Source organism: Mauremys reevesii, linkage group 4 (assembly GCF_016161935.1).
Source record: "Mauremys reevesii isolate NIE-2019 linkage group 4, ASM1616193v1, whole genome shotgun sequence".
Taxonomy (NCBI): Eukaryota; Metazoa; Chordata; order Testudines; family Geoemydidae; genus Mauremys; species Mauremys reevesii.
Genome location: NC_052626.1, coordinates 22,066,085 through 22,091,388, shown reverse-complemented (window position 1 = coordinate 22,091,388; position 25,304 = coordinate 22,066,085). Strand labels below are relative to the sequence as shown.

The following is a 25,304-nucleotide window of genomic DNA, read 5'->3' as shown; positions in this document are numbered from 1 at the left end:
CTACTCTACTTTTAATTTAAGGGAGCCTACATATGATGCAGAATTCCAACATTTCTTAAGAGGAAAAGAAATTGTACTCAGCACAGCATCTCTTCCAAAGATCAGTGGACTTTCAACAGAACAAATAGAAGCTATGATGAGATTGAGCTGCCTTCCTGAGTTTAAGGACCTGGTTTCTAAGGTTCAAGCTGATGAGGCAAGTATCCTGGTTAAGCACTGTCACTGCACTAAATTAGGTTAGACCTACGTTGGGTACTTGCATGGCCCCCATTGCTATAGTATGAGTGCCTCACAATGTAGCTAACCTCACAACACTCCTATGAGGTAGGGAAGTGCTGTTCCCATTTTACAATTGGGAACCAAGCCGCAGACTAAGTGGCTTGCCAGGTTTACACAGGAAAACTTTGAGCAGGGATTCTAACCTGGGTGCCCTTACCCCATGGATCAGTCTCCCTCTCTCTGTAGAAACTAGTATAGAGTTTCAAGCATTGGGTTTTATTTTACTTCAGTAACATGCAATATACTGGATAGTCTGCTTAAGATGTTTTTAGTTTTGGTTGGGGATTTTGCTGCAGTAAACACCCCTGGTCAGTATCAAGACCTTATAATGGTAGGCTCTGTATCCATATGTGTATAGAAAGTCCTTGATCTGAAGCTCTTGCAGCTGGAATGGACTCCTAAGTGTCATGTACAATGCATCATAATTCATATTTCTTTCAATACAGCAATTCTGTATCTGGTTGGATAGCAGTTCACCAGAGCAGACGGTGCCATACATTTGGTCTGAAGAAAAACCTGCAAGTAAGTTCAGTTGCACTCTTACCCTGGCAATTGCCTTGCTACCAATTAAAGTCTTGACTAGAATAGACCTTAATTGAAGTCTTAGAACTTAGCATTATGAAAACTGCAAGTCTGATAGATTGAAAATGGAAGTCTTCAAGCCACAAAACAATCGCAGCCTGAGTAATGACTGTGCAGCCTGTCCCTGACTCTACCCTACCATGTGGTCTTTGCTCCAGGATGGGGCATTGTCTTGTTATCCCCCTCAGGCTGCCCACAAAGAGATGTCAGTTACTTGGTATCAGAATGTTTATGTGAGTGCAGTTTGCTTGCAAACGTAAGTAAGAGCCAAATTTCAGTAGTCTCTTCAAAACACTGTTAAAATTGGTTCCAGTGTAGTCAGTGTGGTGCCCTGCAACAGGAACAAACTACCCTACAATCCACTGTACATAGACCATTGAATGGGCATCTGTGCCTTTTGGTCATTGCCAGCCTGGTCTAACTCAGCGCTCTGTAACATTGCTCTGTAAAAGGCTCTTGTTACATGTCTCCTGACCTTGCCTGGTCTCCTGCTCCTTGCTACCTCTTCCCCCCCGCCTCAGCTTCTGTATTAACTGAAACTAAAACAATTCATGCTAAGTGTAGATATTTGTAGGTGCCTAGAAAGAAACAAAAGCTCTGGATTGGCGAAAAGTTAAAAGAAAACTGCCACTCTTTTGCTTAGTCTTTCCCATCTGTAAGATCACATGGGACAGCACTTGCATGCAAAATTCATTTGAAATAGGCTCATTATAAATAGCCTTTCTTTGACACAGCTGTCTGATTGCTATAAATCGTTACTAACCAACTTTTTTTTTCTAAAGGGAGTATTTTAAGCTCACTTTTAGTAGCTCCTGTAAAACTCTTTGGCTAGGGGATCAGAATTTGCATAAGATAAACTACACTAGTTTCCCTTAGTGTTTTTATCACTGGAGCATATAGGTTTCAAATGATGGCTAAACAGTCAGTAGACCTGGACAAAATCTTAACAAGGGATACTGTCAAGCTAAAAATTTATTAGAAATAACAGCTTAGTTATTTGCCTTAATAGTCTAGCATTCTTCATGTGTTATGTATTACACAGTATTGCAACACTTTAGTTGCAGATGCTGCCGGAAAGCATTTTTCTTTGTTGAAATCTCTAGAGACTTCATGGTAACACTTTTTTATAGGCTTTAGAGTCTGTGTATGAACTCATTGTGGAAGCATCCAAAGGCGCTAATCAAATTAGAGTACTGTTGTACTAGACACTGAAGAGCCTACAACCTGAAAAGAGTACTGTGTGTAAGCCTAATGGTCACATTGATAGATATGCCTAGGTCAGTTTAAGATAACCTTCTTGGGACAGAGTTAGTTTTGATTGTCAGATTAACAGCAATTACCATTATGTGAATTTCAATTTAGAGTACTGCATTTAGCAACTTGCATCTCCGTCTTTAAAAGCTGTAGTTGTTTTGCTAAGTCTTTTCTTTCTTTCTTTAATTATTTGATTAACACAGTTCAAGAATTGGGAAGGAAATATCAAAATGTTGAGTTATGACCTGTTAAGCTTCAGGAACAATAACACACTCTCTTCTTTTCTCATTTTAGCACCCATTGGGCAGGCCATTCATCGTTTACTCTTGATCCAGGCATTCCGTCCAGATCGTCTGCTGGCCATGGCACATGCCTTTGTTTCAGCAAACCTTGGCGAATCCTTTATGTCTATCATGGAGCAGCCATTAGATCTGACACACATTGTAAATACTGAGGTAAATAACAAGAATGAAAATACTTTAAAACATGACATTGTATTGAGGGCATAAATCTCTGGTGGTGGTGGCACATCAGACTGCTCTGCCTCAGTTTGAGCTAATGGGTGTCCATTATGGGCTTCAGCACTGAGAGAACAGTATTGCTAGGATCCTTTTTAGCTAAAACTATTGCAGTATAACGCAACTTACCAGCTATGCTGAACACAGTTAGTACAGTAGCATAAGGGATGAAGGGAATTGATCTTCCCCTGCAGATTTAGGGGAGGTGCATAATTATCAATATGGTTTATTCTTATGGTAATTGTGAATATTTTGTTTAAACATCTTGGATTATAGGTGAAACCTAATACTCCTGTACTGATGTGTTCTGTACCTGGCTATGATGCCAGTGGCCATGTTGAAGATCTTGCAGCTGAACAAAACACACAGATTACCTCTATTGCTATAGGTAAGAATACATTATAGTTAGGTTTGGCAGAACTTGACTTTCATTTTTTAATAATTTTTGACAGATACTGATGTTTGGTTTAAGAACACTTAAAGGTTTAAAACTTTCAGTGGAGGGAAATCATGGGGGGGAGACAATTTATTTAATGACAGACCTTGATATTCAAACAGCTAAAGCTTTATCACCATAAACACAGATTGTCAACATCATTTGTCAAAATATACAAAGTAAATATCCTTAAATCTGTCTTCAAGCAGCATTTTTCTTGTTTGCCTGTCTGTACGTTTTTATTATTGATTAAAAAAAAAGTGTTCATCTTTGTGTGTGTGTGTGCATGGTGAAATTAACATTTACTAATTTAAAAAAAGCAAATTGTTCCAGGCAATGATCATGTTTGTCTTACTACTTACCACCTCATATAAACATAATTTAAGCCAATTAAGTTTCTAGAGCTAACCATAACCTTCTGCTTGTAGGCTCTGCTGAAGGATTTAATCAAGCAGATAAGGCAATAAATACAGCTGTGAAATCTGGCAGGTATGTTCTGTCCCTCTTTCTATATAAATAGAACTGTGAATAACATAAGTGAGTTACTGTTCTGTTACCATATTCTTGTAGGTGGGTGATGTTAAAGAATGTCCATCTGGCTCCTGGTTGGTTGATGCAGCTAGAGAAGAAGCTGCATTCTTTACAACCTCATGCTTGCTTCAGACTTTTCCTTACAATGGAGATAAATCCCAAGGTAACTGTTTTGCTTCGACTGGCACAGCATGTGGTGTGTAATGTTGTTCCAATGTCCACTGTTACAAGAATCCCACCACCCAGGGCAGCATTCCCCATGATGGCCTTAATTTGACAGGGGAAAGGGTGCATTTTGGAATGCATCTGCAGGAGAAGGAACAAATGTCACCAAAATCCTGCCTGGTGCTTTCTAGGGTATTGCTCACCCCATTCCTAGTAATGTCAAGTGCTTTGTAAATATCCTGTCTCCGTGCTTACGCACGGAAGAAAAGTCTGCCTACATCTTCCCATCCTTTCCTTTTCTTAGTAGAAAGTAGGAATTGGCCCTTAGTCCTTAATTCACGTTAAAGTATATGATTCTCATGTTGTAAGTCTATACTGCTGGTAGTTTCAGCATTTTATTGCAAGAGGGAGGATACTCTGTTACAATAAAAAACTTAGTGTAGGTTAACAAACTTGTTCAAAATATCACATTCCTCAGGATATAACTTGTGTTGATGCTCTTCTGTCCTAGGTGCCGGTGAATTTGCTACATGCTGGTCGTATCTTTGTGTTTGAACCTCCTCCTGGTGTAAAGGCAAACATGCTGAGGACATTCAGTAGTATTCCTGTGTCTAGAATATGCAAGGTGAGGTGATGGTTTCTGTGTAGTTATGGGGAACTCAAACTGAAAACTGTTTATGAAAGTTTCTTTTTAACTTCAGTCGAGGGGGCGGCTCCCCAGCCCCAGCGCGCGCGCGCGCGCGGCGCGGCACCCCAGGCTCCCATGCCTGTGGAGCAGCCGCTGGTCCCGTCCCGCGGTGCATCCAGGGAGCGCCTGCGCGCGTCCACGGGTCAGGAGCGGAGCGGACCGGCGACTGCTAGAGCGCCCCCCGTGGCGTGCCACCGTGCTTGGGGCAGCGGAAATCCTAGAGCCGCCCCTGTTCATAGTTTTCAGTTGGTTTATCATACATCAAACTGTTTTGCCTTTTGATATTACTGTAAAGCAACCAGCTTTTCAGAGGCTTTCACTTTACCTTGATTAAAACATGCCTGGCATGTAAGGAAGCAATCTGCTAAGCTTTTTGTGATCTGATACATTAAAACCTGGAGATACTGTGTTTACTAAACATTCACCAGCACTGTAGTAAGCCAGGTTTCTTTTTTAATAAATTCTGATCACTTTGGTTTTAGTGTGGAGAAATAATGCATTTTCTTTTTCCCATCCTAGTCTCCAAACGAACGTGCTCGTTTATATTTCCTCCTTGCCTGGTTCCATGCCATCATTCAAGAACGTTTGCGATATGCTCCCCTGGGCTGGTCCAAGAAATATGAATTTGGTGAATCTGATCTGAGATCTGCCTGCGACACAATAGATACATGGCTGGATGATACAGCAAAAGTAATTGAATTTTTTGCTCTTTCATAATCTTGGTTTAAATACCAAGTAACATTTGGATTACTTGTGGTTACTGTTCAACGAAGGGCAGATTAATCTGAAACACTGACAAGATTAGTTGGAAGCAAGCAATATCCAAAACAAAATATCAAACTGTTTGTTTGATTTTTGGCTTTCATTAAACTGTCCAAACTTGATTTCTCTATTTTTATGGGGAATCTTCACATTCTAATTAAATTGTCTTTACTGTCAGGGCCGCCAGAATATTTCACCAGATAAGATCCCCTGGTCTGCTCTGAAGACATTGATGGCACAGTCTATTTATGGAGGTCGCATTGACAATGAATTTGATCAGCGTCTGCTAAACACTTTCCTGGAGCGTTTGTTTACCACTTTGAGCTTTGACAGTGAATTCAAACTGGCTTGCAAGGTCGATGGACATAAGGATATTCAGATGCCAGATGGAATCAGGTATTTTTTCTGCCTCAAATTTCAGTTTGTCTCACCTTAGTAGCTTGCTTTCCTTCTGAGAAGCTGGACTCTAAGTTGTATTTTTTGGCATTGGTATTTAGCCATGCAGTGTATTCCTGGTCGCCTATTAAAATGTGTGAGATTATGGATAATTAACGTAGTTCAATTTACTGCCAGAACTTTCACTTGCAGGCGTGAAGAATTTGTCCAATGGGTTGAGTTGCTGCCAGATACACAAACCCCATCCTGGCTTGGTTTACCAAACAATGCAGAAAAAGTTCTTCTCACCACACAGGGTAAAACTTGTATTTGACTTCTTTGTGTGCTTACAGGTTATGTAAACTTCAAACTCTTTTATTTTAAATGCTTAAAATAGATGAGACACAAGTGTCTTTTTGAGTAACACTAAATAGTAAAGTTACAAGTATCTCAATGTGTATTACCTATATCAGCCTCCACAAAATAACTAATAAATGTCTATGAATTCTTAAGGTTGAAAGTAACTTGTTTAGAATTTCATCGGTAGACAGGAAGATACTATGCAAGTGAGACTCTGACTTTTAGTTCTAGTTCTAAGGAAGGTTACTCATGTTTAATAGTATACATTAGAATTATTTTTAAATAAGTGGCAATCACAGAAGTGTTAAATGTAATGCACTAATGCATCTTTAAAACTTTCCTTATCTCAACACTTTTTTTTCTTTTGGCTTTGCTTCCTTTTATTCTTTGGTTCAGGTCTTGACATGGTCAGTAAAATGCTGAAAATGCAGATGCTAGATGATGATGAGGATGACCTAGCTTATGCAGAAACTGAGAAGAAGGCAAGAACAGATTCAACTTCAGATGGGCGTCCATCCTGGATGAGAACACTGCACACCACAGCCTCCAACTGGTTCCATCTTATCCCACAAACTCTAAAACATCTTAAACGAACAGTGGAAAATATTAAGGTGATTATTAAGATTTCTAAATACACATTTTGGTCTGTAACAGAGCAGGAGTTATGCAAATGTGGGTGAGGTATCCAACTCGATTGCAGCCTGAAAATGGTCTCTCTGGATCCAAGTAGTATAGCAGACTTTGAAACAAGACATTGTTTCCTTTTCTTTGCTGCAATTCAGCTTAAGAAATTATGACAGAGTAACACTTCCATTTGCTTGGGAAGATATCATGTAGAAGAGTTTTTATTCTTAGTCTCTTGCTTCCTAAACCAGGGGTGCTGTAAGTGCAGCAACATACGCACCACATGTCTGATCACTCAAGTGAACTGAAGAGTGTATGTTGGCTCAAAGGTAGTATCACTGGTTGGACTCATTGGAAAGCTGGGTGGTAGCTAATACTGAGGCTTCTGCTAATTGGAAGTGGGGAGTCATAAAGCTCTGAGGTCTAGTATGAGAGAGGTTGTTTTACAATCAAGAGAGTTTATGGAAAGTCTCAGTTTCTAGGTTGTTGAATAATTCAGACGTGGATTTATATATTAAACTTTTCGGTTTAGATCATGTTATGGACTTGGGCTCTGGACATAGATACAGAAAGGAATAGGAATTTGTAGTAATCAGGACAAACTGCAGCAGGCAGCTTGCACACTGTGGTTGCCACCTGCAGTTGGTGTCAGTAGGGAATGAAGTTCTTGCTTCAGTTCCTTTAAACTACCATCTGTGAGGCAGCTGCGTCTTTGGGGTGGGTGGAGGAAATGACTGCATTGTAAAAACCACATTATGGTGAGGCCTTAACAGCTGATGATACATGTGGGATTTAGGCAGACAACTAGTGCTCTTCAGTGTTGCAGACCAGAAGATGCTCATCTTGTTGTTTCCTCACTTTTCTTGCTTAAATAAGGATCCGTTGTTCCGATTCTTTGAGAGAGAGGTGAAAATGGGGGCCAAATTACTTCAGGATGTCCGTCAGGATCTTGCAGATGTGGTTCAGGTTTGTGAAGGCAAGAAGAAACAGACCAACTACTTGCGTACACTAATAAACGAATTGGTGAAAGGTATGTGACTTCAAACAGGCTTCTCTTTTTAAAATGCTTTCCCAGCAATCCCGTTACATCAGTTGATGTCGTCTCATTTCCAGCACTGACCAGGTAAAAGAAACAGCACTATTCTTGCCTAATACAAAATTCTGAAAGTCAAAATGGTGAGGTTGGTCCTGTGACATATATGAACTGCAGTATTATCAACCTAAGCATTCAGAAAGCATGAGATTGATTGGCTTAAAAATGGAATTTTTTTTTCAAGTCATACTAGGTTTTTTGCCTTTGGGGTTCACTTGGATTGTGGTTTTTAACCGTGTGCTGCAACTGTGGGAGCTAGAAACTATTTAAATGAACGATGAAACTTTCATGTTACCATCCAGGAGTTGGAGATTTAAGTAAGAGATCTATGTTGTGTGAGTTGGAAAGAAATTAAGAGTTGGCAGCACTAAAACAGAGTGTTTGTTTCAAACTCAGCAAAATCTTACTTTTTGATACCAAACAGCCGGAGCCTGGTGTGATGGGTTTGGTCACAGAGGCCCCCTTGGGACTGTCACCTGATGTGCTGGAATTACCTCTGAGCCTGTTTTCCCTGCCAGCTTTGGACTCCAGAACCCTGCCTTGTTGAGCCAGACATGCTAGCCTGCTGCAACACAGACCCAGGTCTGGTCACCTCCTCTAGAGCTGCAGACTTTAACCAAAAACTGCTCAGCAGGTCACCTATCTCCAGCACCTAGACACCCAGTTCCCAATGCGATCCAAACCCCAAATAAATCTGTTTTACTATGTATAAAGCTTATACAGGGTAAACTCATAAATTGTCCGTCCTCTATAACACTGATAGAGAGAGATGCACAGCTGTTTGCTCCCCAGGTATTAATCACTTTGAGTTTAATAATAAACAAAAATGATTTTATTAAGAATAAAAAGTAGGATTTAAGTGATTTCAAGTAGTAACAGACAAAACAAAGTAACTTGCCAAGCAAAATACAGCAAAACACGTAAGTCTAAGCCTAATACATTAAGAAACTGAATTCAGGTAAATGTCACCCTCAAAGACAGTCCAATAAGCTTCTTTCACAGACTAGACTCCTTCTTAGTCTAGGCCCAATCCTTTCCTCTGATACCATTCTTGTTAGTTCCATCTCAGGTGGTACCTAGGGGATGTCTCATGACTGGCAGCCCCCCTTCTTCTCCTCTACCCACTTTTACAGCTTTGGCCCAAGGTGGGAATCTTTTCTCTCTCTCTGGGTTCCCACCCCTCCTTCTAAACGGAAAAGCATCAGGTATAAGATTCTTCCAGGGCTGGCCTGCATGTCCCCAGGAAGGTTTGCAAGTAAACAGAGCCATTCACAACCAGTTGTCCTAGTCAATGGGAGCCATCAAGATTCCAAGCCACCATTAATGGCCTACACTTTGCATAATTACAATAGGACTTCAGAGTAATACTTCATATTTCTAGCTTCAGAGACCAGAATGATAGATACATACAAATAGGTTGAACACACTCAGGCCTGGTCTACACTAGGCTGGGGGAGTGAACCGTCAGCAAGTTCTACGACGCGCGTGATAGAAAGGCTGAACCGTAGCTTAGTTCGACTGACTTACGACCGAGGCGGCGGCGAACTGTTGAACTCGCGGCCAACTCCGCCTCCACCGCCACCACCCCCAGGGTGGGTGGTGAAGTTCCGGAGTCGACCACAGCGCTTCCGGAATTTGAACCATCGCGTCTAGATCAGACGCGATAGTTCGAACTCCGAGAAGTCAAACTCACTGCGTCGACCCGCGCGGTGCGTATGGACCTGCCCTCAGTAGATTATAAGCTTTGTAATAATACTTTACAAGAGACCTTTTGCATAAAGCATATTAAAGTTACATTATATTCACACTCATAAACATATGGAGTGCAACATCATACCTGGTGTTATTGACTGTAAACCAACTTTAAGCACTCACTTGTAACAAAATGATCAGAGGAACTCCAGAAGTTACCCTGGCCTCATTTTCTGTGATCATACATTTGGCCGTATGATGAAAAGGGGTCATTTTGTACCAATACAGTGGAATACGCTGATGGTCGAGATACCGATTTAAGCAGAATTATTGTACAGTGAATTAATAAAATATTCTTTGCCTTGTGACCTGAGGATAAAGGTTGTGGTATCCTGTGCAATAACGCCTTAAAATTGGAGTCTTCCATGTCACAATGGCTTAATTCTAAAATAAGCTGAGACACATGTTGCAACTTGATGCATATGCTAATGAATTTACTGATGAATGTCTTCCAGGATTTGTTAGTAAGTTGTAAGTCAGACAGTAATTTCTGTTTAAATATTGATCTGCAGAACACATTTTAGAAAGCTAAGTAGCTTTCTATAATGTCATGAAACTGTTTGTCTTTCACTTCGTGTACACTTGTACTCTCTGGTCCCAGTTAGGTTAGAACCCCATTGTGCTTGGTGGTATAAAAAAATCTGTTGTAAAACACAGTAATAGCAAAGTGGCTGCCACTGAAAGGGTAAAATTGCTTTTGAAAATCACGTGTAATCCGAATCATACCCATACAGAGCTCTTACCTTGGATACGTCTTCTCTAGGTATTCTGCCTCGTAGCTGGTCTCATTACACTGTACCTGCTGGCATGACTGTTATTCAGTGGATGTCTGACTTCAGTGAACGCATTAAACAACTACAGAATATTTCCCAGGCAGCTGCTTCTGGTGGAGCAAAAGAACTAAAGGTATCGGTCTTGCATTGTATTGCCTCTTCTCATTAAAGGCTTTTCTGAAATTCTGAGAAATCAGCATTACAGGAGTCTGCAACTGCTTATATCTAACTGGTAGTGTAAAAAGTATTGAAAAGCTTTAGCGAAGGAGCTTATCAGAAATCTTACCTGGACACACACACCCCCTTCAAATGTGCTATTATGGTGTTCCTGAATGACTTCCTGTGTTTAAAAATTGCCATTTTCCAACCCTAGCTACAGATCATGCACACAGCATAGTTGCTGCAATGGGAAAAAACAGCTAGGCTATGTCTACACTACAGCCAGGATTGACGCTCTGAGATCGATCCACTGGCAGTCGATTTAGCGGGTCTAGTAAAGACCCACCAAATCAACAGCAGATCGCTCTCCAGTCAACCCCCTGTACTCTACCCCCAAGAAGAAGAGTAAGGTAAGTTGACAGAAGAGTTTCTGCTGTCAACACCACAGGGTCTACACCGCGGGGGAACCGGACCTAAGGTATGTTGACTCCAGCTACATTATTCACGTAGCTGGAGTTGCGTAGCGTAGGTCAGCTTACCGTGGTAGTGTAGACATAGCCTTACGTACTGTTCCGTAACTGTTGTTCTTCAAAATATGATGCAGCCATGTATTCCATGTAGAGGGGTGTGTGTGTGTGTGTGTCCAGAGCACCAAAGCAAATAATTTTTACTAGCAGTACATGTAGGGGCAGCACTCATACCCTGTGACCCTAGCCTCTACTGTGACTGTATAAGGTTGGTGCACCCCCCCGCAACTTCTCTCCATTTCCTTTTCACCCAATGTCAAGAGTACAGACTCCGATGCAGAGGGTGAGTTGTGGAATACACGTCTGCATCACATCCAGAAGAACAGAAACAGTTACTTACCTGTACTGTAATTCCTTCAAGTAGATGCAGCCATGAATTTCATGTAGGTGACTCTCAAGCAGTATTTGCAGGAGGTGGGGCTTGGAGTATGTTTAAACAAGGAGTGCAGGATTACCTCCTCAAAGTTTTCATCTGATTTGGATTTACATTAGTGGCATAGTGGTTTTAAACATATGTACACAAGATCCAGTAGTAGCCCTACAAATTCCTAATATAGGAGCATCACTTGGAAATGTCATCACCGTTGCCCGGGCCCTTTGAGGAGGCGCAGTCTGATCTGCTTAATATGCTGTCATGATATAGGAAGTTATCCACCTTGAGATCATCTGTGACGAGACTGCTTGCCCCTTTGTTTGGTTCATATATGAAACAGATGAGACAAAACTAAATGTTTCCTTTCTTCATCTGTAAAAAGCTAAACATTGCCTGACATCCAACGTGTGAAGATGCTGCTCATCCGGGGTTGAATTTGGCTCAGGGAAGAACACTGATAGAGATATAATTTGTTTCAAGTAAAACTGAGAAACCACTTTAGAGAAAAATTTATGGTGCGACTGCAGGGTTACTTTGTTTTTAGAAAATTGTGTCAGGATTCTTTGCCATCAGAACTTGCAGTTCACACACGCGCCTAGCAGATGATGTTGCCACAAGGAAAGGAGCTTTCTGACAAAAAGGGAGAAAGAAAGAGGTCAGGGTGAAGAGGAACAGATATGGGAGGCCAAACCAATAATCTGAGGACATCAAAGAATTGATATTGTCTCTGCCACATTGGAGCCATGAGAATGAGCGTGGCAGGATCCAGTTTCAGCTTGAGAATAACCTCCAGGATGATTGGAATTGGAAGTAAAAGCATACAAGAGAGCATTACGTGAAAAGCATCAATCGGGGGCCTGGACTGAGACCCACACCCTCAAGAGCAAAATAGATGGCATTTCTTGTCTGTCTTGAACAGGTCAGAATTCCCAAACTGCAAAGAGGTACTGCAGGATACTGGGCTTTTTAGACCACTTGTAATTCAAGGAGAAACTTTCTACTGAGGGGATCTGCCAGGTAATTTCAGATCCCAGGTAAATGAGAGGCCACAGTGATTGTTTTCATTGATGCAAAACTGCCAGAGTCTGAGTGCCTTCTGACATGGCACACTGGATTATGCACCTCCTGTCTGTTCACATAATACATCACGGTGATATTGTTAAGGATGTGCACGCTGAGTCTCTGTGTCTGACAGGCACTGTAGATGGCACAAGGTTCCAGGACACTGATTTTCAGAGAAGCTTCCTGTTCTGACCACAGGCCTAAAACTTTCTGTGCACTCAAGTGTGCTCCCTAGCCTATAAAGGAGGCATCAGTGACAGTAGTCCTGGTCGATGGGGACCAGGCAAAGGGAACACCCTGGCATACGTTCCCTAAACAGTTGTCCATCATAAGGAGTTCAGATAGGCAGACCAGTTTGTCCAACTGATGATGGTTCAGATGATAGACCAACGTCAGCCATATTTGAAGAGGACAAAGGTGTAACCTGACACATTGGACTGCGTTCATGCAGCAACATGGCCTAGCAACCTCAGGCATACTTTGGCAGTGGCTGAGGGTTGAGACTGCAGTTCCCGACATAGGTGGTGAATAATGCAAAGTCAGTCGGTAGGCAGAAATGCTCTCAAACTCCAGTCTAGCAGAGCCGCAATGAACTCACCACTTAGAGCTAGAATCAATGTTGACTTCCCATTGGTTAGGCGGAGATCTAGACTATCAAATAAGCATAGCGTGAAGTGAACATGAGGACTTCTTCTCTGGACTTGCCTCTCTGTACCAATCATCCAGATGTAGGAAGATATGAAATCCTCTCTTCCTGAGGGATGCTGTCACCACAATCATGCACTTGGTAAAAACCCAGTGAGTGGAAGATAGAGCAAAAGGGAACATGGTGTACTGATAGCGTCCCAGCATGGGGGTGGCACCGGTACCAAAGAGGAATTGGAAATTGGCACTGGTGGTATTAAGTGAGACACAATCCTATGCGGTACCAGAAGAGGTGCCAGCACTGAGGTCAAGGGCGGTACTGAAGTTGACAACAGGATCAATTTGTCAGGGCAATGACTGTACTAAAGGGCGTACGAGCACTGGGGAGGGGCCTCTGGGGCCAGGCCTGGCATCTGCCTCAATTCCACAGTCTGGGACACGGGCAGTGCAAGCTGCACTGCCAATAAACCCAGCAGTTCTGCAACCCAGCTAGAAGGGTGCCATGGGCACCACTGAGAATGAAGCATTAAAAGCTACAGCACCAGAAAAATTCCTGAACTAGTGGAGTGTCAGGGACTGAGAGGCAAAGCAGGTCTGATGCTGCCTGATATGCTACTAGCATGGAGACAGTCTGCTCCGGTCCTGACGTTATTGGTACTGGACTCAATGAACACCCCCTGGCCAGAATCTGAGGCAATGGTACGGGCTCTTGCTGCTCTCAGCATGGTACCAGAGAGCGGTTAGAACAGTGGTTCTCAAACTTTTGTATTGGTGACCCCTTTCATACAGCATGCCTGAGTGGGAACCCCCTCTTATACAGTAAAAACACTTATTTTTTTTAATATTTAACACTGTTATAAATGCTGGAGGCAAAGCGGGGCTTGGGGTGACACTAACAGCTCACAACCAATAACCTTGCAACCCCCTGAAGGGTCGTAACCCCCAGTTTGAGAACCCCTGGGTTAGATGGACCTGTTCCATTCTGCATGCCAGGAGTACAATGCCAGTTAGCACTCCTACTTAAAAGATGAGGAAGAGTCTCCCTGAGCCCTGGAGTGTAATTCCTCTTCCTCTTGGGTGAAACACCAGCGTCTGAACATGGAGCACAGTTACTTGCTAGTTACAAAGGTGACCACCAATCAGCAGCGTATTATCACCTAGGCTGACAAACTTGCAGGGGCGGGAAATTTATAATAGCAGCATTTTTGTAATGCCGCGATTCTACCACTCAGCACGCGTACTGAAACCACCAATGACGGCGCAACACCATTTAGTAAACATACTCGCAAGAATCCTAAACGTCGTTAATATGACCGGAAGGAAGAAATTAAGCGGTTCTCAGTTTTGGATCCACGCGCGGTCCCACGCTATAAGCGAAATCGCACTAAATAGACACACGTTCAAGCAAGGGTCCGCTGTACTTGTAATTTTATTTATAATAAAACTTGTAAATGTTCAATTATTTTAATGATATTTAGATTCATTTTAGTTCAAAGGAATTTGTAAAAAAAAACAAAAACTAAAGTTCATATGGGGCTGGGGGCGGCAATTATTTCTGGGCCTAGGAGCAGCAAAATCATTAATCTGCTACTGCCACCAATCAGACAAGGGCCTCAGCGCTGAAGCGGGCCTCAAAGCCTGCTACAGAAAGTGCTGCTTCCGCCGTAAGTCTCTCACCACCTGAATCTTTTTTTTCGTTTTGTTTGTTTTAAACAAAACAACCCTACAACTGGAGCACCATTCCATAATGTCTCCCTCACTGAGACACAACAAACTCTTTTTGTGTGAGGATGTCCCCACCTCATGACAGATGGGGCTTGAACCCTGGTGAGGGCATCTCACAGGGCAGCCTGCTATTCGAACACTATATTGACACTAAACAAAATCTAAGCTACTGTTATCTAGAACAGAGGTTCTCAAACGTCGTTGCACCGTGACCCCCTTCTGTCAACAAAAATTACTTCACGACCCCAAGAGGGGAACCGAAGCCTGAGCCCCATTGCCTTGGGCAGGGGGGCCTGTAACCTGAGCCCTGCCCCCCAGAGCTGAAGCCCTTGGGCTTTGGCTTCAGCCCTGGGTAGTGGGGCTCGTGCTTCAGCCCAGGGCCCCAGGAAATCTAAGCCAGCCCTGGCGACCCCATTCAAAGGGGGTCACGACCCACTTTGGGATCCTGACCCATAGTTTGAGAACCGCTGATCTAGAAGAAATAATGCTCAGAAAACTGAGGCTAAAATGTGAGGTGAGAACAACACTCAGAGCTCCGATTCAAGCCATGGGCAGTGAGAAGGAACTGAGGGTCAGGGCAGTGCTGCCTTTAAATACCCAGGGGAGGAGTCCCAAGGCATGAGCACAACCTCTATCGGTACTGCTAGGCAAAGTTCTCCGCCTTTGGTGCACTGGGCACGTGCACGGAATACCCTACATATACTCAAAGAAGACAATATCTTATAGCACAGCCTTGTGGGAAATGTTGACACATTTGGAAATTTGTATTTCTAATTCTACTTATATATGTGCAATAGAATTATGTACAAATATTGAACTCTTCTGAAACTAATTATTTCCTATAAAACAGACTTTAGGATTCATAAAATGTTTCTATATGTGTATTTTAGTAGGAAACTATTCCTTTAAGGGTAAATCTTCATCTGAGGAAACATGCCATACGTAGTTTGCAAGATGGTCCATATTTTAGTGCCACTCCTTGTTTAAATAGATATTGAATGTAGCTAAGTGCCATTGCAGTAGATAGTATAAGAAATTTCTAAAACATACAGTTCTTTTCACAGAACATCCATGTGTGGCTGGGTGGCTTGTTCGTACCCGAGGCTTATATTACTGCTACAAGACAATATGTGGCTCAAGCAAACAGCTGGTCCCTGGAAGAACTTTGTCTAGAAGTCAATGTTACAACTACTCAGAATGCAGTCCTGGATGCTTGCAGTTTTGGAGTCACAGGTTAGCTGATGTGCTTTTTACAAGGTGGAAGGGAAGGAAATAGGATAGCCCTTAACACTGGGAATTTATCTTCTATAAAAATGCTGGTACGGACCATATCAAATATATAACATCAAGGGGAGTTAACAAGCACAGTGAAAGTTTGATTGCAGTTGCACTAGAAGTAGCATTGGAAGTTAATTTCTATGGGGGATTCTGCATTATTTAAAAACATGTTGATGGAAAACTTTGCTATGCTAGTGCATAATGGTTGAGAATCCTTATGAATGAACATTGTCAGTAGTAATGCAATATGTTAGAGGTAGCGCTCTAATGGCTTTTTTTATTCCTCTAATAGCCTTCACTGTTACCTTTTCGGGAGTATTTTTCATCTGTATAAATTAGGTCTCCCATTTTCACAGTAGGTCTAAATATCAATGACCACACTTTAGATGGGTGAATCTATGTCTGGACTTGAAAGTGGAGTGGAAAGGAAACGTCCTTTAAATGTGTATATGCTTCTCTTTCAGGAAAGACCTCACATTTTCATACTTCTTAACTCATAGGTTTGAAGCTTCAGGGAGCTACATGCAGTAACAATAAACTGTCCCTTTCAAATGCTATATCAACGATATTGCCCATAACGCAGCTTCGCTGGATCAAGCAGACAAATGCAGATAAAAAGGCTAATGTGGTAAGTAATGTGGAGGCAAATGTTTTGTCATTCTGTGACTCCTTTCAGTAGTGGCTCATCAGCTTTAAATTCTACTTTCTGGTGCCCTAGAATAAAAATGAGAAAATACCTGCTTCCATCTCATCAGTCTTACATTTTGTGGTACCACCGATGTTCCTTTGCAATATGAGTTTTCGGCCTGGGGGGTTACAATTCCTAGGAGTCTTGCAAACAGACCAGTATTGCCACCACCCTCTTTCTTTGTGGCTAGCTGGAGGTATCAAGAAATTTAAACTCGTGTAGCATTGGGTCCTGAGGAGTCTGAACAACACCTTAGAAATGTATTATAAAAAGTACACTTTAGCCTGGCACGCTGGGAGTTCTGTCTTAGGAATACAGTTGATCTTGGTTAGGGGAGGATGGGCAGAGTCCAATATGGAATGTCTCTATTCATAATTTCCAGTGGTGGGGACCTTTGCTGTCTTCCCTTTGACTTTTATCATGCATTCAGCTGTCTTATCCACATTTTAATAAATGCCTAACTTCTTTTCCAGGTTACATTACCAGTTTATCTGAGCTTCACCCGTGCTGATCTGATCTTCACTGTTGACTTTGAAATAGCCACCAAGGAAGATCCTTGCAGTTTCTATGAACGTGGTGTTGCAGTCCTCTGCACAGAGTAACAAAATAACATTTTCTAACTGGTAATAGTAGTAAAATTCAGTGTCTTTAATCTAGTCGACCATTGTTAGTTTTAACCTCCCGAGGCATGGTTAAGTTGTCAGAAGGATTGGTGTAAAGTTGACTTGATAGAGGATGGTGTACTTGAAAGGTGATACTGATGATTTGAGGAAGAATTGGATATGGTTTTTAGATGGCTCTAGTTACATGTGGCAATGTTTGGTGATTTCTACTACATTAAATAAATTCTATAGCATGATTTGTGGCTCTTTATTTCATTTCTAAAAGCATTGTTTTTGCCATGACTTGCTCTAGAGAATTACTTCCATTAATGCTTTTAAATGTTCAAGGAATGGAGAATAATGATGAAACATTACCCAGGTCTTCAATAATGAATGATGCTAACGTACTAAGAAACCAGTTTTACCATTTGTGGCACGTAACTTGCAGATCGCCTGTATAAATCGCCTGTAACCAGAAACAAGAATGTAAAAGCCAAAATTAATTCAGTGGAACAAGTTGAAATTGAGCAAATACTGGTTTTCAAAAGGAAGGCAAGGGAGATGTCATGCCAATATTACTGTTACAGAGGAGTGATCAACTGCAAACATTGCTTTAATCTACCTGGAATAGATATGAGCCACCTGCCCTGTACAGTGAACACTGCCCTGTACAGTGAATGCTAACTTTCAGAACAGTTTCATCATCTCCAGTGATACAGTAAGCAGCACAGTGAATGTGTGTGAGGAAGTAACTTTCCATTAATATCAACATGCCTGCAGACACTTGAATTTAGATCCATTTGGGATTTTTTTTAATGGGGTATTATTATTTCCATCGCTGAGAGTGGCGTCACTGACATAAGCTAATAGCTCTACCATACTTATGGCAAATACCTTGAGGTCTCTCTTCTGATTGCCTATGCTAAAAATAATGGTTTTATTCTGGTCATTCCTTAAAAGGACACTTAAAGCTGGCAGACCCAAAAATCTGACCCACTCAACCAAATAGCTTTTGGTTACATAGTAGTTGCTAAAATTTTAAACTCTGCTGCTCTCAAAATACAGCTTTACTAGATTTTTACTTGTTTGGTACCTTTATCTTCAGAAATTTCTAGGGCAGCAAAACAGCTTGCAATTTCTGAATACTGTCCCACTTGATCGATGTTCCGCATGCACAGAATCTGGCATTCCCTGCCTCTGAAGAGCTTTTTGTAGAATGTGAGTCCTGAACATGGATGTTGCCTCTCACATTACTTCCAGTGAAGTGCATGACTTATTTGTGCCTTAAAGCTTACTAGAACGCCCTAAGCCTTCTAAAAGCCTCATCAATGAGACTGGTATTAGGACTGCAGAATGTTGCCACATGGCGTATCAGTCTAAACTTCCTGTGATGGTGAGGTAATTTTAATTACTAGTGCAAATTTTGTTATGCATTTGATATTCAAGAGCTTTGCTGTTCTGTGTTCCCATTTGGCATTTGAGACCTCTGAACTCCTGTAAACAGGGAAATATGGGACTTAAATGGGCTGATCATGTGGCTGTAAGAACTCAATGAGCTATGCTTACACAGAGGTACATATGCAGGAGTGTACTTGGGGCGGGGAGGGGAGCACAACCTGCACTGTATTGGGAAACTAGCCCTTAGACTGATGGCACCACATGGCTTATGAGTCTGTGGCAACAGAACAAGTAGCCTGATCCTTGGAGGTGGGGGAGGGGGGTGTCTTCCATTGGGAGGGTGGGTAGTATCAGCTTTTGGTGGCGCCTCACTAAGATTCTTATGTGAGGACCTCTGAACCCTGCTGCCTTGAGGGAGGAATGAAGAAAGTGGCAACTTTCTCCAGAGTGCCAGACTTAGAACAAATTACAGGGGGATGATTGAGCTGAAACTCTCTAAAGCAGTGCTCATCAACTGAATAAGAGATTCTAGAGCTCCAATTAAAAAAGGCTTTGAGAGAGATTCTGTAGGTAGTCTCTCAGCTTCCACTAAAGTAGCTGAGTTGTGCATTCACACCTGCCATGATATAGACCCCTAAACTACATGTGAAAGATGCTTGTTGTATACTTAAACTGATCCTTGCTGTAAGTTAAAATGTAGGCCTTGTATAGATAACTAATGAATTTCAGACCACTTGACAGTATATTAAAGGCTATCCACAAATTAGTTCTAAAGAGTATTACCCTACATTTTCACAGGATGATTAAATATGGATCTTAAGGTTAGAGCTCTTCAAAACAGTTTATGTATGGGTAAAGATGGACCAACATGTATTTTATACAGTGTGACCAATCTTTATCTTCTACATGGATGCTATATATAGTTCCATTTTTATTACAATTGGTATATTACAGATGTTTTTTATTGTAGTTTAGACTGTGGAGAACAAGTGTCTACCCTAACCTCCCCCGACCCCCCAAACAGCCACTAGTTCCTATTTGTTTTTAGCAGTCTCAGCAGGAGAGCCAAAACTGACTGAACATGGAGACAGTATCTATGACCTCTCATCACTGGTCATCCTACAGGACAGGCCTGAGGCATAGTGGGGGCAATGCAGGGCAGCTTGTTCTCTTACAAATAAAACACACACAACTTTTTCTAAAGTGGGGTGTAGTTTTGAAATCTGTCTAAAGGAAAGAGCCTGTAAACCTAGATTATTGAAATAGGTTTGGAGCCTCAGAAAGAAGGAAAGAACCACTTATGCAACAAGACAGGAGTAAGGAACTGGATGCATGGGCTGATTTAAGTCATTTTTACAAAGGTCAGTTGTATGCGGAAGAAAGCATGCCTGAACAGGGCAAATATTAAGAATAATTATTTAGGGTGGTGCTAGAGGCAGTGAAATGGAAAATAATTCAATTTAAACTGTGAGGAAGAGCTTCCACCCTGAAATATATAGAGTCTCATGCAGTTGCTGAAGTAAATCAAAGGGTGGGGGAAGTTAAGCCCTCTGATGACACTATTATGGACATGAAATGCGGGAGAGATAGGAGACTGGATTACTTCCCTGCCCTGATTGATAGAGCTGGGCTTGCATGTGTCTAATGACCCTAAAAGTGAGGACCATAACTTTTTTTTTTTTTTACTCACTTATCTATGTTACATGTCTACTAACATTAACAACAAAAATAATCATCAGGAAAAAGCTGAGAGATGTTTAATGCCAGCACTACACTGGCCTCCTGAGCCCATTCCTATTCTACAGGGCTGGATGGGGGTTCTGAATTTTTTCTGTTTAACATGGGGCTAGGAAAGCTCAAAGCCTCTGGTAATTGGCTGAGCCTTAATCAGGGGCGGGGCATTCACTCAGGCCAGGGCTTTATAAAGCCCCGCACAAGCGACCAGGGGCTGCTAACAGGGAGTTTCGCAAGGGAGTTTAGAAGGGGAATGGGAAGGGAGTGGAAGTCCCCCACCAGCCCTAACCCCTTCCCTGTAGTCCCCTTAAAACCTATAAACCAAACCACATTTCAAAACCCCTTCCTGTAAACCACCCTTCCATTAACTAGGAGACAATGCAGGCAGAAGCCCAGCAGCAGAGTGGGGGCTATCCAGTTTATTGCACTGAGTGTTGCATGTATGATTACCTGCCCTGTGGGCGAGTGGCGTATGTGTGCAGTCGGTGCAAGGAGCTCCTGGCCCTCAGAGACCATGTACGGACTTTGGAGGCCAGGGTGGCGGAGCTGGAGGAGCTAAGAGAGGTAGGAGAGGTATGTTGATGAGGCTTTCCGGGACACTGTAGAATTGTCCCACCTCCGCTCAGACAGCCCCTGTGCTGTTGAGGAGGAAGAACAGCCCAGGGAAGCAGAGCAGTCAATGGGAACAGAGGGAAACCTTCCCGTAGTTGTGACCCTCCTTCCAGATGGTGCTGGGGTTGCCTCTCGCACTGAGGTTGCCTCTCCAGGGGAGGGAACTCCAGTTTCTAGGAAAAGGCAGGTGTTAGTAATGGGAGATTTGATTATTAGAAATGTAGATAGCTGGGTCTGTGGTGACCGGGAGAACCGTATGGTGACTTGCCTGCCTGGTGCGAAGGTTGCGGATCTCTCGAGGCATCTAGACAGACTTATGTGTAGTGCTGGGGAGGAGGCGGTGGTCGTGGTACATGTAGGTACCAATGACATAGGGAAGGGTAGGAGAGATGTCCTGGAAGCCAAATTTAGGCTGCTAGGGAAGAGACTGAAATCCAGGACCTCTATGGTGGCATTCTCAGAAATGCTCCCAGTTCCACGCGCAGGGCCAGGTAGGCAGGCAGAGCTTCAGAGTCTCAATGCATGGATGAGACGATGGTGTAGAGAGGAGGGGTTCACGTTCATTAGGAACTGGGGAAACTTCTGGGATGGGAGGAGTCTATACAGGAGAGATGGGCTCCACCTAAACCAAAGTGGAACCAGACTGCTGGCACTAAACATTAAAAAGGTTGTAGAGCAGTTTTTAAACTAGGAGATGGGGAAAGCTGACTGCTGCAGAGATGCGTGTGGATCAGACACAGACTTTTCTTAGGGGAGAGTCTAATGATAGAGAATCTCCAGTTTATAGTCAGGAGCAGAGGACTGAAGAGTATAATGTAAGGGCCGGATCAGATGATAAACAGTCACATAAAAAAGAATCTGGCACATCAGAAAAAGGCAGGCTAATAAACAGGGACAAGTTTTTAAAGTGCTTGTACACAAATGCCAGAAGTCTAAATAATAAGATGGGTGAACTAGAGTGCTTTGTGATAAAGGAGAATATTGATATAATAGGCATCATAGAAACCTGGTGGACTAAGAGCAATCAATGGGACACAATCATTCCGGGGTACAAAATATATCGGAAGGACAGAACAGGTCATGCAGGGGGAGGAGTGGCACTATATATGAAAAAGTGTAGATTCAAATGAAGTAAAAATCTTAAGTGAATCCACATGTTCCATAGAGTCTCTATGGATAGAAATTCCATGCTCTAGTAAAAATATAACATTAGGGATCTATTATCGACCACCTGACCAGGACAGTAATAGTGATGATGAAATGCTAAGGGAAATTAGAGAGGCTATCAAAATTAAGAACCCAATAATAGTGGGGGATTTCAATTATCCCCATATTGACTGGGAACATTTCACTTCAGGCTGAAATGCAGAGATAAAATTTCTCGATACTTTAAATGACTGCTTCATGGTGCAGCTGGTATGGGAACCCACAAGGGGAGAGGTAACTCTAGATTTAATCCTGAGTGGAGCGCAGGAGCTGGTCCAAGAGGTAACTCTAGCAGGACCGCTTGGAAATAGTGACCATAATACAATAGCATTCAACATCCCTGTGGTGGGAAGAACACCTCAACTGCCCAACACTGAGGCATTTAATTTCAAAAGGGGTGAACTATACAAAAATGAGGGGGTTAGTTAGACAAAAATTAAAAGGTACAGTGACTAAAGTGAAATCCCTGCAAGTTGCATGGGCCCTTTTTAAAGACACCATAATAGAGGCCCAACTTCAATGTATACCCCAAATTAAGAAAAACAGTAAAAGAACTAAAAAAGAGCCACTGTGGCTTGGCTTAACCATGTAAAAGAAGCAGTGAGAGATAAGACTTCCTTTAAAAAGTGGAAGTCAAATCCTAGTCAGGCAAATAGAAAGGAACACAAACACTGCCAACTTAAGTGCAAGAGTGTAATAAGAAAAGCCAAAGAGGAGTTTGAAGAACGACTAGCCAAAAACTCCAAAGGTAATAAAATGTTTTTTAAGTACATCAGAAGCAGGAAGCCTGCTAAACAACCAGTGGAGCCCCTTGACTATCAAAATACAAAAGGAGCGCTTAAAGACGATAAAGTCATTGCGGAGAAACTAAATGGATTCTTTGCTTCAGTCTTCACGGCTGAGGATGTTAGGGAGATTCCCAAACCTGAGCTGGCTTTTGTAGGTGACAAATCTGAGGAACTGTCACAGATTGAAGTGTCACTAGAGGAAGTTTTGGAATTAATTGATAAACTCAACATTAACAAGTCACCGGCACCAGATGGCATTCACCCAAGAGTTCTGAAAGTACTCAAATGTGAAGTTGCGGAACTATTAACTAAGGTTTGTAACCTGTCCTTTAAATCGGCTTCGGTACCCAATGACTGGAAGTTAGCTAATGTAACACCAATATTTAAAAAGGGCTCTAGAGGTGATCCCGGCAATTACAGACCGGTAAGTCTAACGTCGGTACCGGGCAAATTAGTCGAAACAATAGTTAAAAATAAAATTGTCAGACACATAGAAAAACAAACTGTTGAGCAATAGTCAACATGGTTTCTGTAAAGGGAAATCGTGTCTTACTAATCTATTAGAGTTCTTTGAAGGAGTCAACAAACATGTGAACAAGGGGGATCTGGTGGACATAGTGTACTTAGATTTCCAGAAAGCCTTTGACAAGGTCCCTCACCAAAGGCTCTTACGTAAATTAAGCTGTCATGGGATAAAAGGGACGGTCCTTTCATGGATTGAGAACTGGTTAAAGGACAGGGAACAAAGGGTAAGAATTAATGGTAAATTCTCAGACTGGAGAGGTGTAACTAGTGGTGTTCCCCCAAGGGTCAGTCCTCGGACCAATCCTATTCAATTTATTCATAAATGATCTGGAGAAAGGGGTAAACAGTGAGGTGGCAAAGTTTGCAGATGATACTAAACTACTCAAGATAGTTAAGACCAAAGCAGATTGTGAAGAACTTCAAAAAGATCTCACAAAACTAAGTGATTGGGCAACAAAATGGCAAATGAAATTTAATGTGGATAAATGTAAAGTAATGCACATTGGAAAAAATAACTCCAACTATACATACAACATGATGGGGGCTAATTTAGCTACAACGAGTCAGGAAAAAGAGCTTGGAGTCATGGTGGACAGTTCTCTGAAGATGTCCACGCAGTGTGCAGAGGCAGTCAAAAAAGCAAACAGGATGTTAGGAATCATTAAAAAGGGGATAGAGAATAAGACTGAGAATATATTATTGCCCTTATATAAATCCATGGTACACCCACATCTCAAATACTGTGTACAGATGTGGCCTCCTCACCTCAAAAAAAGATATTTAGCACTAGAAAAGGTTCAGAAAAGAGCAACTAAAATGATTAGGGGATTAGAGAAGGTCCCATACGAGGAAAGATTAAAGAGGCTAGGACTCTTCAGCTTGGAAAAGAGAAGACTAAGGGGGGACATGATAGAGGTATATAAAATCATGAGTGATGTTGAGAAAGTGGATAAGGAAAAGTTATTTACTTATTCCCATAATACAAGAACTAGGGGTCACCAAATGAAATTGATAGGCAGCAGGTTTAAAACAAATAAAAGGAAGTTCTTCTTCACGCAGCGCACAGTCAACTTGTGGAACTCCTTACCTGAGGAGGTTGTGAAGGCTAGGACTATAACAATGTTTAAAAGGGGACTGGATAAATCCATGGTGGCTAAGTCCATAAATGGCTATTAGCTAGGATGGGTAAGAATGGTGTCCCTAGCCTCTGTTCATCAGAGGACGGAGATGGATGGCAGGAGAGCGATCACTTGATCATTGCCTGTTAGGTTCACTCCCTCTGGGGCACCTGGCATTGGCCACTGTCAGTAGACAGATACTGGACTAGATGAACCTTTGGTCTGACCCGGTACGGCCATTCTTATGTCCTTATGATTTGGTAAAGGTAGACACTGATCTATGCTATGAAGAATCCTCTAGCATTTTAAGCTTAAATAATGTTTGCCACACACTTGGAGGAAGGGGGGGGTTCAGACATTATGCCCCAGTTCTGGGTTTGGGCAGGTTGAAGGGCTGGACCATGAGGTCCAGATTTCAACAGTGTTTATTCACTGTCTCCAGTAGCAGCTTTCAGCTTACTAGCAGTTGTAGAAATAAATCCCAGTGAGATAGAGCATAGAAAGTCTTTTTCCACCTCTGATTTGTCTGAGATGAAATCTAGAGAGCAAAGTTAACTGTGTCCAAAAAGCTTTTACAGAAGAATTGAAAACATTGAGGAATTTAGAAAAAAATTAATGTATCCCTGACTAAAGAACAAGGCTTATGGTGCTATGGAGTTACTCTATAGCTGT

The 25,304-nt window shown here is 42.1% G+C and overlaps 2 protein-coding genes across 5 annotated transcripts in view; one reads left to right on the top strand and one right to left on the bottom strand.

Annotated features, from left to right (window-relative positions):
- Window positions 1-17,482, top strand: part of LOC120403790 (cytoplasmic dynein 1 heavy chain 1-like) — a 90,140-nt gene extending 72,658 nt beyond the window's left edge. For both annotated transcript variants that reach the window (XM_039535446.1, XM_039535448.1), the window contains exons 63-78: window positions 22-196; window positions 726-801; window positions 2,410-2,570; window positions 2,910-3,021; window positions 3,498-3,558; window positions 3,640-3,763; window positions 4,277-4,390; window positions 4,973-5,143; window positions 5,394-5,611; window positions 5,804-5,907; window positions 6,347-6,561; window positions 7,451-7,604; window positions 10,183-10,325; window positions 15,748-15,916; window positions 16,462-16,589; window positions 17,123-17,482. In XM_039535446.1, coding sequence (XP_039391380.1) covers window positions 22-196; window positions 726-801; window positions 2,410-2,570; window positions 2,910-3,021; window positions 3,498-3,558; window positions 3,640-3,763; window positions 4,277-4,390; window positions 4,973-5,143; window positions 5,394-5,611; window positions 5,804-5,907; window positions 6,347-6,561; window positions 7,451-7,604; window positions 10,183-10,325; window positions 15,748-15,916; window positions 16,462-16,589; window positions 17,123-17,251 — 2,254 coding nt within the window. In that variant the 3' untranslated portion in view covers window positions 17,252-17,482. The remainder of the gene's footprint in view (window positions 1-21; window positions 197-725; window positions 802-2,409; window positions 2,571-2,909; window positions 3,022-3,497; window positions 3,559-3,639; window positions 3,764-4,276; window positions 4,391-4,972; window positions 5,144-5,393; window positions 5,612-5,803; window positions 5,908-6,346; window positions 6,562-7,450; window positions 7,605-10,182; window positions 10,326-15,747; window positions 15,917-16,461; window positions 16,590-17,122) is intronic.
- The window catches only part of LOC120403789, a 37,944-nt gene that overhangs the window by 1,807 nt on the left and 10,833 nt on the right, over window positions 1-25,304 (bottom strand). Inside the window, exons 5-6 of one of the 3 annotated variants that reach the window (XR_005597730.1) lie at window positions 17,677-17,717; window positions 10,163-10,302 (exon numbers count right to left, since the gene is read on the bottom strand). Coding sequence is in view for 1 of the 3 variants with exons in the window: in XM_039535445.1 (XP_039391379.1) it covers window positions 17,673-17,717 (45 nt within the window). In the remaining 2 variants the exon portion in view is untranslated. Of the gene's footprint in view, window positions 1-10,162; window positions 10,303-17,626; window positions 17,718-25,304 lie in introns of all 3 variants that reach the window. The other 2 variants (XR_005597731.1, XM_039535445.1) reach the window with 2 other exon arrangements.